The 13,802-nt window shown below is 41.2% G+C and overlaps 1 protein-coding gene across 1 annotated transcript; it reads right to left on the bottom strand.

Annotated features, from left to right (window-relative positions):
- Window positions 1-291: 291 nt before the first annotated feature.
- On the bottom strand, window positions 292-7,060 carry LOC146620665 (uncharacterized). The gene is made up of 2 exons (XM_085367776.1): window positions 6,976-7,060; window positions 292-2,146 (listed from the first exon to the last, which is right to left on the bottom strand). The coding sequence occupies exon 2, from the start codon at window positions 1,852-1,854 to the stop codon at window positions 292-294; it is 1,563 nt and encodes a 520-aa protein (XP_085223902.1). The 5' UTR covers window positions 1,855-2,146; window positions 6,976-7,060.
- Between the last annotated feature and the right edge of the window lie 6,742 nt (window positions 7,061-13,802).

Genomic DNA, 13,802 nt, shown 5'->3' with positions numbered 1-13,802 from the left:
AAAATACAAGGATGAAAACCTTATATTTAAAATGATGCAAACCTTAAATTGAAAACTTTATATGTAAAATAATGAAAACTTCATATTTAAAATGAAAACTTTATGTTTAAAACTGAAGACTTCAAAAAATAATAGCATGAAAACTTTATATTTAAAATGAAAAACTTTATGTTTAAAAGTCAAGACTTAAAAAAAAATAAAAGCATGAAAACTTGCATAACCTACTAATGTTTTAATCAGTGCATGATCACTTGACAAGTCATTTTTAATCACCACGTCATTTATTAGCAGCTAGTACAAGTTCTCTTCTAACAGAATTGCAACGGGATGTTGTTCTTCTTGAGGCACGGCAATGTAAGCAGTCATTGTAGTTGTTATCATCTTTGAAATCATTACTCTTAGGCATGGCAACACACACAACACTAATATGAGCAGTGCTATCATGATGAGACCTAGAAGGAAAAATGGCTTTGCTACAGCAGCCAGCCATGAACCGCTGAACAGCCAGTCAAGCCAGCTTTGTGCTGTAGCTGCTCCAGGTGTGTGGTCAGTGACATATTTTTGCAGAGCGGTCAAATTCTGCAAAGCTTCATAAATGTCTCCTCCAGTTTCGTATCCATCAGGGATAAAAGTGCAACATGTTTCCCCGATCAGCTTGCAAACTCCTCCTTGTGATGCTGTTAGCAGGTCTAGTGTCAGTCTGTTCTGCAGCACCATCGTTCTGATGGCCTGCTGTTCTCCTGCTAAGGCAGTTCCCAGGGTCTTAGTCAAGTTGATGTGTCGTAGCAGAGCATATCGGTTGATTTCCACATGATCCCGCACCTCGGCAACTCCAATGCCGGGGATCAAGCTCTGTAAGAATTTCACTCCTCCTCCCCAGATGCGAAACTCTCCCGGCACTCCAGTGTCCACGGTAATGCCGAAAGAATTGGGGGAGGCGATGTCCACTTCACGTCTCTGCCGGCTGCTTGGGTGATGTGCAACACTTTGCATGAAGAAGACGTGATCTGATAATTCCACCAGGGCGCACAGACCTCCCCAACCTTCAGGGAGTGACAGATAAGCCTTGTTGCCACATAGGAAGTACCAGTCAGCCAAAACTCTGGTTCCTCTGCTGCTGGGTGCCGTCCGTGCACATCCTGTCTGGTACTGAGTCTTTGTTTGTAGTGGCATTCGGTAGCTGTAGTCAGAGCGACAGTTTAGGCCCATCAGCGTCGTGTTACTGGCACAGGTGGCGTTGATTGAACAGGCCATACACTTCCTCTCGTTCCTTGGTGGGCAGAAAGTGTATATGGACTTACATAGGTGAGTAGGCAGCTCCCCCACTGCCCGCGAGCCATTGTTCATCACACATACTGGCAGTTGTGATGCGTTCAGTTTGTTCAGTAGAATTACATCAGGCAGTGGGTCTGAGACTTGGGGCCAGGTCAGTAGGTAGGTCTGTCCGGAACAGTTCACATTTGTGAGTGATGATGACCTCCAGGTTGCTTTTGCTGGGATGCTGTAGTTGGCTTTGGACCAAAGAGTACCGTAGCCTGGATGTGTTGCCAGGCCCAACAGACACCAACTGCGATCTTCAGGTATGCTGTACGGCCACAGGCCAGACGTCTGTGAGGATAGGGGCATATGGGTACATGCATAGCAGTCAGTTTTGTTATTCAAGTGAGCTGTAGTGTTCATAAACTGCCACCAGAAGTTAGTGGCGTATCCATGGGGAAACTTGGTGTACTTTCCTTTGTCATACAGTGTCTGCCTTTTCTCCATATAGCGTGACTTGTTGTCCCTCATGGAAGCAAAGGTGAGGAGCCCGGCCATGGTCAGGGCCGCTGCAGTTGATAAGAGCCACCACCTCATGACGACGGAACACACCCTCCTGTCGCGAGTAGACCCCCCGGCCAGGAAAGCTGACCCCTCCACCGGGCGAGATCACAACAAGTAGGCAAGCCTGCCGTCAGCTGTGTTTAGATGGCTTCACTGACTCGCCTGCAGTGACTCTGATGGACCCAGGATGGTCGTTCCGCAATTTTGCAAGCGGTCGGTGTAGTGAGGAGGACTTGGTATGGCCCCTCCCACCTGGGTGTGCTCCAGTTTCTCCTTTGGAGCACCTTGATCAGAACCCAGTCACCGGGCTTTAGTCTGCAAGACACTGGAGAAACATCATCAGGTTGTTGATTATGTACAACGATCTCTTTGTTTTCTAACAGCTTAGACATCCACTCTGCTAATGTGTTTTCTCTGATTGCTTTGTCTATTGGTTGACTGGTAATAGGCAGTGGAAACGGCCTGCCATGAATGATTTCAAATGGAGTTAGTTTATGGGAGCCTTGTGTTAAGCGCATCCACATTTTCACTAAACCCAAACATTCAGGCCACGGCCTTCCTGTTTCTGCCATGCATTTCCTGAGCCTTTGTTTTATAGTGCCGTTAGTTCTCTCTACAAGGCCTGCGCTCTGAGGGTGATAAGCACAGTGGTGTTTTATGCTGAAACCGAGTGCTTCAGAGACCTTAGTGATGACATCATTTACAAAATGAGTGCCGTTGTCTGATCGTATCAAAGCTGGGATGCCATATGTGGGTATGAAGTGATTGCACAGGCACTTTGCTACTGAAATTGCATCTGCCCTTTTCACTGGATAGATTTCCGGCCACTTTGAGAACACGTCTATAACCACTAGGGCGTATTTTTACCCTTGGCATTCATTTAGCTCAATAAAATCCATATGAATTGTGTGAAAAGGATGAGGCGGAGTTGGAAAACGGCCTCTTTGTGGTCGCAGGTTACCCTGAGCATTATATTTTTGACACGTCATGCACGTTCTGACAAATTGTTTTGCTGAGGTTTCAAAATTTACAGTGTAGAATTTACAGTGTAGAAATGAGAGTTGACAATACTGGTCAGTCCCCCCGTTGACAAATGCGTACAGCCATGAGTCACTAATGCCGCCATTTTGTGGAGCGATTTTGGCAACACTGGCTTGCCATAACACATCATTAAATCGTTTGTCAGAACTGCACCGTGTTTTAGCCATTTTGCCTGCTCTGCTGTGCTCGCTGCTTTTTGTTCACTTTGCAACACATCCAGTGGAATCTGATGTGTGTTTACTGCCATCAATGTCATGTTTGTTTTTTGTGCCGCCTGTTTTGCGGCTCTGTCAGCAAAATTGTTGCCTGTAGTAATAAAAGAGCCATCAGTTTTGTGTGCTGCACATTTACACAATGCGAGTTGTTGTGGTAAATCTATTACAGTCAGCAGGCGTTGTAAGAGGCTTGCATGCTGGACTGGTTTACCGGTTGATGTAATCATTCCTCTGTTTTGCCAGAGCTTTGCGAAATGATGCACAGCAGAGAAAACATACTGGCTGTCTGTATGTATGTTTATTAGTTTGTCTTTGTGTATTTAGCTTTCGCGTATCACAGCTATCAGCTCAGCGCTCTGTGCAGAACATGAAGAAGAAAATGGTTTTGCTTCTATTATTTTACTATCTGTGGTTACTGCGTAACCTACACAATTTCGGCCTGTGCTGTAAAGTCAAATGCTGTTCTCCTAGCTTCCACACTTGCTGATCATAAGGTGGATCTGGGCCTGGAGTTTGTTTAAATCTCAGAATGTTGTGATACTCGGTCGGTTTCTGGCACTCAGGTGTAATACCAGAAAAGAATGGCATGACTGCTATCTTAAGTTTTGTCAGAGCGTCTCTACCTAGCAAATTTACTGGACACAACGGGTCATATATGCATTTAATAAAGCACCTGCGGCCACTTGCTGTGTGTACTAGTTCTAAAAGGGCAGTTAATTGTTGTACAGTTGTGTGGCCTGAAGCTGACTTTACAACTAATTTGTCCTCTACTCCTACAATCTCGTGGGAAGTGACCTTCCTCTCCATGGTTCTAGCAGGCGTTGTCTCTATGTTATCTGCTGTTTCTGCGTGGCTGTCTGCAGCCTTGGTGTTTGTGACTTTGCACGCCTCTCTGTTCCTGATAGCCACCTGTGGATTAGTGTTTTAGTCTATTGTCAACAGTCAGCCTCATTTCTAAGTTACAGAATGCTTCTTCTCCTTTTTTGTTTGTCTTGGTTTGGGAGAATAGATGCAACACTACATTTTCACTTAAGGCAGTTTTGAATAATTTCTAGTTTTTCAAACAATTCATGGATCTCACACATTTCAAACTTTCAAGTTAGGGTTGTTTCCCATTTATACATATATATATTTAACTTTGCATTGCTCACAGCTCATAGCTCACAGCTCTAAACCTAGGCATTTTTCAATCATATGCCTAATCACTATGTGTCACTGTGATTCTCAAGTATTGTCACAAGTTCGTTTAATTTCGTTTCCAAAACCAACAAAATAATCAAACAAAAACAAAAAACATAAACGTGTCAGGACACAAAAGAAAAAGAAAAATGCTGCCACCCGAACAAGGCAGAAGTCTGCATATGTTGGCTTAAAATAGCATGCAGCTTGTAACATGGTAGACTAATGTGCCTGTGTTAATTCAGCTCCATATTATTGTGTGAAGTTGCACTGGGTTGGGAGTGGTTTTGTGGTTGTCACATTTTTGGTGAGCCAATGGCTGGAATGGGGTTGGACTAATTAGAGGCAGGTGTACTTGATTGCACTGATACACTGGTCTACTTATAGCCCACACTACAACCACTGCTGTTTTGTTTTGTCTCTCTGTGCAGGTATGTAATGTGATGAAATCAGATATGATTGGGATGGATTGGTTTTGCGCTATGAATTTTATATTAAGTGTGTCGTTTTGTCTCTCTGTGCAGTCCAGGGCCTATTATATGCCACAGCCTAAAGGCAGCAGAGTTGCAGAGGCTTGAGTGACCACTGACTATATGCTTGCAGGGTGGTGGGTCTCCAAGGACAACTTCTAACCCTGTTAAAGGCAACATGTGGAGTGCAACTTGGCTGTGTGGCATAGCTGGCTCTGGCCTTGGGACTGTGTGTTTTTATACAATTCTTAAGTGGGACACTGGACTGTTTTATCTTTTATCTCTTGATATATATATATATATTTTTTTTTCAATAAATTATCTTTTAGAATTTTATTGACTGACATCTTTTTGCCCACGACTGAGACGGTTGGTCAGACCTAGAGTCTTTCTTTGGGTGTGTTACAGCAGCTTCTGCTCTAAAAGAAACAAATAAATAAAAAGAAAAGAAAATGTGGAACATGCTCATCAGCTTAGCAGTGTCTACATATTTAATTCAGCTTCTCAATCCTGTAGTTGTAGCTGTTGTCTACAGGGTTTTGCTTATTGGTTGTTATTATAGGTGTGCTCTATCTCAGCAATGTGTCATTCTAGGATGATAGGTTTCAAACTGGTTAAGTGCCTCTATGCACTTCATTAGTTTAGTTATTCTCCGTATTGTCTTCATCTCACATGTCATTACACTGAGTTTCAGCAAACCTTAAGCTTGATGCAGACTACTGCTTAACAATTATCCACCTCACATCATAACCGATTAAGGTGCCTCTTCATATTAATATTATGTCATTGTTAATATTATCCTCTTTGTCTTATATAACAGCAATAGCATATTATAATATTTTATCAGTGTGTACCACTATACTACTCCTGAGCCAATTTGTTAGTTAGGATCATCTTATTCAGCAAACAGATAATTTAGAATTCATCCAATCTGCGGTCACATTTGTTCTCTCTGTTGCATGGCGGACCAGGCAGTTCTATTATAATATATTATTTATATTTTATTTTGTATCCATCAAGGGCTTCAGATGACCTGCAGAATCATCCTTTTCCCAAGGTGGAGACAGTTACCTTTTCACACACTGTCCTTGGCTGAACAGTGACACAGCCTTAATATACCTTATTTATTTTATTAAAATATTTTCGTGTGAATTATTTGCTTTATATTCATTTTATACATGCTGGGCATGGTCATCATGCCAACTGTGTTTCATTGTTAATATCACTTTACAGGTTGTTATCCTTGCTATTATTAATTTCAAATACTCTAAAGATAATTTCTACTGTAATTTTCCCTTTGTTCATCTTTATTTCGTACTTTTTATATTTATATCTACTCAGTGGGGTCTGTTTTCAACCCTTTTAAACTACTTCAAACTACTGTGATCTCTAGTTTTCACTTAATAAGGGATTATTAAGTTCTTCCTGATATGGGTGTTGCTGCAGATGCGGCTGCAGGAGTGAGTGATGGTTTACTAAAAGGATTGTGGGAACTGCACAGTGTCTCGTCTTCTGGTTTTACTAAACTGGCAGTTGAGTTCTGTTCTTCTGACTGTTTATATTTTGTTTTCTTAAATCTCTCAGTTTACAGACACTGTTTTTGTCCGGCGTCTGGACTTTTCTTTTCTCACCACTGCTCGTCAGCAGGAGTGAGTTTTAATTTCACTTGCGTGATTACCCATCTTATTTATGTATTTACTTATTTTTTGTTTAAGTAATATATACACAATACAGCTGCTATCACCTTCGCTGGTATTAGAGACGAGAGTGGTTGCTCACACGCCCTTCTACTTTCGGACTATTTCCAAAAGCGGTGTGAACTTTACGAGACGGAACTCGACCGTTCTCTCAACTCACCAGCACGTCAGTGAATAGCAGTAAAAGAAAAACACAGTAGGAGCAGCTCAGTCTCTTATTGGACCGTGAAAATTCAGCTTGCTCCATTAATTAAAACAATACACACACACACATTCACATTCACAGCTTCGACGCGCGCGACCGGAACCCTTATAATAAGGGGAGCTCCCAGAGCTACTTACTCCCTAGACCCAGTCTAGACCCAGCTGGGGGAGCTACCCAGAGCTCCAAAGCTACCAGTCGACGAGCTCCCAGAGCTACCAGTCGACGAGCTACGCTACCAGTCGACGAGCTTCCAAAGCTACCAGTCGACGAGCTACTTCCGCTATTTTAAATTCCCTGAATTCAAAATGCGCTTTTACGCAAGATTGTGTCAGTGTGTCTGTATCTACCTGGTCAGTGTCGCCGGGTCTGGTCCACCTCGATCGGGCCCCACCACCGTGGGTCGCTTTCTAAGAACGTTGGCCAAGACTCGAATTTAACGCTCTTGGTCTTTTATCACACACCTAGTATGTGAGCTGTCGACAGGCGAGCAACGTGGACTGGTCACGGAGATGGGACACGATGGAGGTGATCCGGCTCGAAGGACCAAGAAATGTTGGGGGAAAACTCTGTAAAAGACCCAGGAGAAATAAAGACACAATGAGACAAAGTTACTTTCTTTATCAAACGTGTACACGGGTGAGCTGCTAAGAACAACTCACACCATGCACAGTGGCTTGGTAATTTTTATAGGAAAGACAGTGAGAACAGGATAAGAAAATACAAAACAAATAAAATAAACAACTCCATATGTGGCGCTAGTCTCGTCAGCAGAGAGCTGGGAGAAGGCTGTGAGAGATAAAACAATCTAAAACAATATGTCCCAAAACAGTATGTCTTTGCTGAGAAAGTCTAAAAAGATAATTCTAAACTAATCTAACCATAGGCAAAGGGCAGACAAAAGGCATCTTTGTACATTTAAAAGAAGGTAAAGAAACATAGAATCATTTTTCCTGTAACAGTTACTGTTTTGAAGAAGTAACAAGTAACTATAATTAATTACTTTTTCACAGTAACTTGCCCAACACTGGTGATGTCAGTTGAGAAAGAGATGTTTGAGAGAGTTGACCACCAAAAAGTGATGGACAGATTTGTCAACTTCAAGGTGAGGCGACACAGGTTAAAATAAAGGAAAAAACCCTCCAGAGCCATAGTAGCATCTGAGTAAAGATCTTTTCATACATTGTATACATTGTACCATAGGCAAAGTTGCCTCCATGTTTATAATTTTATTGGACTCTCCTATTTTCAGAGTGTATTTTTAATGTATCTATTATATTACACATACACATTAAAAGTGAATTTCTGTCCAAAAAATGCACTCAGTTTACTTTTTACTCACTATGAGCATCACTCATTATTCTCCCCAGTAATTAAGGTTAGGATATATATTTTTTTTATTCCAATCCATTCTTCTTTTGCAGCATTTAAATAACCTTTATCAGATTTGATGGTTTTGTTACAGACTTTTCAAAAAAAAGGTGTTTTTCTTTCACAAATGTGGGATTAAATTGTGTTAAAATATACAAAACAGTGATGTCATGTTTTGTGACGAGGACCCAGGCACAGAGAGACTTGATGAATTTAAGAATCTTATGATTTAATAAAGAAACGTCCAGATTTGCACAGAGAGGGTAAAGTTATGATGACTGATAACAGAGACGAAGACAACAGATGACGAGGACAGGGAGGAACAGGTTACCAAGTAGACAGTCAGAGGAAACTCGGGACAACTGGAGATATTTAAGGATGCAGGGACTGACAGAGACAGGGAAGACGTCTCATCGTGATGAGTAAAGTTTATCTTGCCTGGCTGAGCAGCTCTCTGGGTGCTCAGCACCCCCAAAGCTCTGGTCCTAGAATCGCCCCAGCTTTGTACCACTGCGTCTATAATTTCAATGACATCTTTTCCTACAAGAATTTTTTCTATGTCCAACAAACATGGTGATAAGATGAAACAGTTTTGCTTTCTGTTTTCATAAAATTTGAGTTTAACCTATAAATAAAATGCCAGTAATTTGTTTTTACCATTTAAAGCTATTTAACCTTTAAGAACTTTTGAGCTATTGAAAAATTACTCCTAATTTCTTTTCAACTAACTGCCAAAGCACACATTTACCTCCCACCAGTCAATAAAATCACTACGCTTACATTCAGAACCATATATTAGCCTTTTTAAGGTAAAAATATGTATAAGTATAATATGTACTACCGATACTTTTATGAGGCTGTCTGTGTCTGTGTGCGTGCATGACAGGAACCTCATTGCTCCAGCTTAATATCTCTATCCTCTGCATGTCACAATACTTCAGAGTGTTACAGAATCATAAACAAGGTGACTTTTTCATGCTCCACCTGCATGTAAATACTTCCTTTCTTTAGCTTTCATGAATCCATGATAAGCGACTGATTCAATTATAATGTTTTTACTGCCATGGTACTGACTCAAATTACTGTCAATAAATGGGCCAGAACTTCTCAAGTGTGTATTTATTAAACATGGGATATTACTGTGACTGTCTTACAGTATCTCTTTGATTTGGATGATTTTTGATAGATGGAATTTTTAACACTCTTTCCTTAGATGAATCGTCGCCTGCAAAAGTGTCAAAGTGTGTGTATCTTAGGGTTGCTTTTGGAATTTTGGTCACTCCCAATAAAAATCTTGACACCTCCAGCTCGGCCTCCTGTACTATCATCTCATCTCTAGATCAGCTTCAACAGCTCTTTTGCAGAGCTTCAGTTCAGCCACACGGCTGAACAACGAAACACAACTGGGAACTGACCAGTAAAATCTTATACATTGCTCACAGAGACCCTGGACTACAAATCTTATCTTTTAACAGAACAGAGGAATTCAGCGTCTTTACTCACTCTATTGGTGGTGACTAGAATAAACACTCACTGCTGTTGCCGATGTTTTTGCCATCAAATTAGACTGAATTGCAGCTCTGCTGCCCCAGTTTTACTGAATCATGTCATTGAATCAACTACAGGTGAGACTGGATGACTATAAGGCTCTTACTAAAGACCTGGAGGACCATGTATTTTTCAAAAGTCAGTAATTTATTAAAAAAAAATCTTTACTGTGAAATGTGTGCAGCTTCAAATTCTTCACGTGTGACTCTTTGTTCTCCGTGTCCAGCAAAACATCAGTTTGTGTGAAGCAGATGTTCGATGCTGTAGAGAAAACCAGAGTGCATGACAGAAATGAAATGAAACCGAAGTAGAAGCAGTGCATCAGCAACACCCAGTGGTTAGCTTTAGCAGTCACAGCCAGGTGTTCCCCTGCATTCAGAGCGCCATCTAGTGGATCAGTCATAGAAAGGCCCTTATGTCAGCGTCTGCTGTATCTGGGAGTTCATGTAAGATTTTTCCCGAGTCCACCGCGGGACAGGGTGATGTCTTTGTGCTGTTTAATGTCTTCGTTCTGTGAGAGGGGTAATGAAACCTCTGTAACAGTCTCTGAACACAAAGAAGATCTTAAATGATTAATTAATGTTATGTTTTTCTGCCACATTCATGCTACATTTACGGTAAAATTTCTAACTTCACTTTCGTTATTACTTACTGTCTTTGTTTTTGTGTAGTGAAATCAGTATTGATATAATAAATAATACGTCATCCTTTCTTCTCCACAGTTATTTTTGCACATGCCTACCTGGCTGTTAGAAGGATTACACAAAGCCTAGGGTGAATTTTTGAAATGTGTTGGAGAGGTAGAGGATGGGATGGAAGAACTCTTAATTTTGATGCCAGTCTGAAGTGTCAGCAGGAGATGCATCAATGACAGGAAAGAGCTGGGGGTTCTTTGGTTCAGGGATATCCTCTGGACAACATCTTCAGCACAGGTTTGTTGTAGTAGACCAAGGATTTTGGAAACCATGCCACCCTTTTGAAGATCACAGTTCCCAATTTAGAGTTGGAATCTCCTGCTGTTAGGCTCTTTATTTAATTCTACCTGCAGATGTGGCGGTATATATATATATTTTCTTTTTAAATGTTGTACTCGCAGATTGTTTATATTTCATAAAATCAAACCTGGGAGTCTATGTAAGAAAATGACTAGCCTCTGGGAATATGGGGGAAACAAAATGAGGCTGCTGCCTGCCAAGAGTTGGAAAAGCCTGGGCAAGCCATCACACAGGACCCTATAGTGGGAATAATGCCAGCCAGTAAGTCAGAATATAATGAATTCCCATTCTGCTGGTTAAATCTGTAATACAGATATCAAAGCTGTCTGGAACCAGGATCAGTATGAGACATGCATTGTGACAATTCTACTATTCTCTTACAAACACAACAGTCAGAAAAAGACTACAACTGTAGCATATGCCCCCACAGCATTGCAGTATTGCAAGTTTGATCTCTGCTATTTTGTTCCTTTTCCTCTCTACCTCCAACCAGTTGCAGTATGTGGCTGCCCTCCCTTTGCCTGATTCTGCTGGATGTCTTCATCTCCATCATCCTTGACTCACTGGGGTGCTCTGTCTAATATTGTAGGGTCTTGGAGAGACCTACAATAAATACCCCTTATGAGGTCCTAGAGCCAAAAATCGACCACGCCATAAAAAGTGCTATAAAAAGATGATACATTAATATTTTATTCCACTTTAAATTAGCCAATCTTTTAGACCTACTTCTCCTTGAAATATTCATGTCAAGTTTTAATTACATTTCGCGGATTTTAACCCTTTATATCCCGGTTTCGTCACATGAGCGCACTGCTTTTTTTGCCCCAAAAAACATAAAACTTGAATATTTTCCAAAAAAAACATTTGAGGTAATATTCAATTGTTATTATAATTAGGCCTTTAGATGGACTAAAGATTGGCACCAACAGTCATTTCGATCGCCTTTTTTTTTTCAGGACCAGAAAATGGTCTCCAGGCGGCAAATGCTCCTCCTCTAGGCCGAAATAAGTACATCTTCCCGGGGTACGTCGCGACGATGACCGGGGCACGATCACCAGGGACTCCTTTTTCCAGCACACACGTCCGATACCACGTGACAACAAATACGTCATTTCCTGTTGACTAAAAAAAAAAATGCACCCTCAAATGGTCCTAGGGGACCAAAAATGGTCCGATCAGCGGGCGAAGCCGCTGCTGCACGCCGGAAATGAGGCTTCATTTCCCGCAGGTCTGTCTAAGCAGCCCGCTGTTTTCCAGCCCGGGGTCAAATGTGGAGCAAGGGCGCCACCCGGTGGACAAATAAAAAAATTACAACTCTAAGGCCCCTTCTCCAAAACGGAAATGAAACTTAAGCCATCGCCGAGATGCTTATGGTATAAATCCTGCAGTGAAAAATAGCGTTTATAATGGGTTTCAATGGGGCGATTTATGGCTCTAGCGCCTCATGTGGATGTCGGTTTTTAGCTTAGCCACCTTAAGCTAATCGAGTAAACGGAGACGGCAATTCTAAAGAAAAAAAAAGGGTTGGAAGGTTTGGCTATATTCTATTCAACACAGTGAAAATGGCCTAATATTAAAAAACGCTGTGGATGAGAAATGGCGCTAGGTCTCCCAGAGGGTTAAAGAAGGCTGTCGTTAGGGCTGTTTTGAAGTTGCACTATATAAATTAAATTTAATTGCAAAACACATATTGTTTGAAGATAATTTAATGTTTAGATTACAATAGCAAGGATTCCTTGGTAGGTAGATTTCAACTTTCCATATGATTTGCTCACTAAGTGGTCAGATTATATAAAAGATGTAGCCACCGTAGGCACCAGCTGGTCAACATTGTTTCCAGTTACTTTTCTCGGGCACGGGGATCTACTGGGACTGATTTGCATTTGCTGTCAAACCCATGTGGCCATGAGAAGAACTTCAGCACTGGGCACTTGATTCACATGGATAATACTCCAAAATAAATTCTGCATAGTAGTAACAAAGCCTCCTTACTATCAATGCCAACATCACTCATAGAACATAATGGCATTCATGGTATATTGTAATGCTTTTGTAATGTTAAACAGCTGGTTAGGTTGGGTTACTGGGTTAGTTACTCCCCCCCTGTATTCCTGGTAGTAATGTCAGAGTTAAGCTGACAGACAGACACAATCTTAAAAGCTAAAGGAATGTAATGTTTGACTTTTCTATTTACCTTCCAAATATTACAGGAGGACGTTTGCTTTGATCTCTCCCAGCTTTATTCAGATCCCTTTCATTACTTGAGCATTTGACTGGGCATACCTCAGGCCATGGTGCTGAAAGGTTTCATAGGCTGGGGGTCCCACGGGGTTGCTGGGGTCTTATTAGCTACTCATCAAGATTCTAAAAGACAGGAGGCCCGAGTACAGGGCAACAGACTAACATGCTCCGTCAGCCATACAGGAAAGAGATCATTACAGGAGAGGATAGCTGGTTTTGTTTAGCGCAGACATTCAGTGAACCCAGGACAGCTACACACACCTGCATATCTTACTGTAAACATATTACATTGCAGAATGTTGAGGCTTTCAACCTAATGACATGTTAATCAGAGCCAGAAGAGAACAAAGACCTTGCAAAGACAGGTAGAGAAAAGCTCCAGTTGGTGTGCAAATCACTTTATTCTGTTAATCAGGTATTAGAGGTCAGAGCAATTAGTGAAATCACAACAGAGATTTGTTTTGGTGAGCGAGGGAACAACATTCTCTCCCTGAATGAGAAAGCTTGGAGATTTGGTCATGTATCTAGTGCCACTGCTGTTTAAGATGCTTGAACAGACCAGAATCTTCTTACTGAGAGTCCCACTAATTCCTCCGAGTAGTAGTAGTAGTCATGGTAGTAAAAGGCAGGCTGTAGTGTTGTAGTTATCACAGTCTCTCTTAACAGGTGAATTTGCACAGGGAGCCTTTGCTCACTGCCTGATTTGACAGTGCCAACGTGAAACCAGTCCACCGATTACTCATTCAAACATCTGTAGGCAACTTAATAAATGAAAATGTTCTGATATCTCACTAGTTTTCTTTTTCTTTTCTTTTTTTAATCTGATTCAAAATTATTCACAAATTCATTTGTGTACAAACAAATTAAACAGAATGCAGGAAACGAAGGGATCAACAGTTCCTTGGAGAGAGGGATTTCACAGATTCCCACTTAATGTTTCCCCTTAAAACAAATCAACAACAATGTAGAGATGTCAAAATAAAATAATAACAAAAACAAATTTAATATAAACATAAAAACTA

The sequence above is a fragment of the Diplotaxodon limnothrissa genome, linkage group LG12 (genome assembly GCF_057381915.1).
Source record: "Diplotaxodon limnothrissa isolate DT_005_m linkage group LG12, D_limnothrissa_male_GT1.1, whole genome shotgun sequence".
In the NCBI taxonomy this organism is placed as follows: Eukaryota; Metazoa; Chordata; class Actinopteri; order Cichliformes; family Cichlidae; genus Diplotaxodon; species Diplotaxodon limnothrissa.
This window is presented reverse-complemented; position numbering and strand designations above follow the sequence as displayed.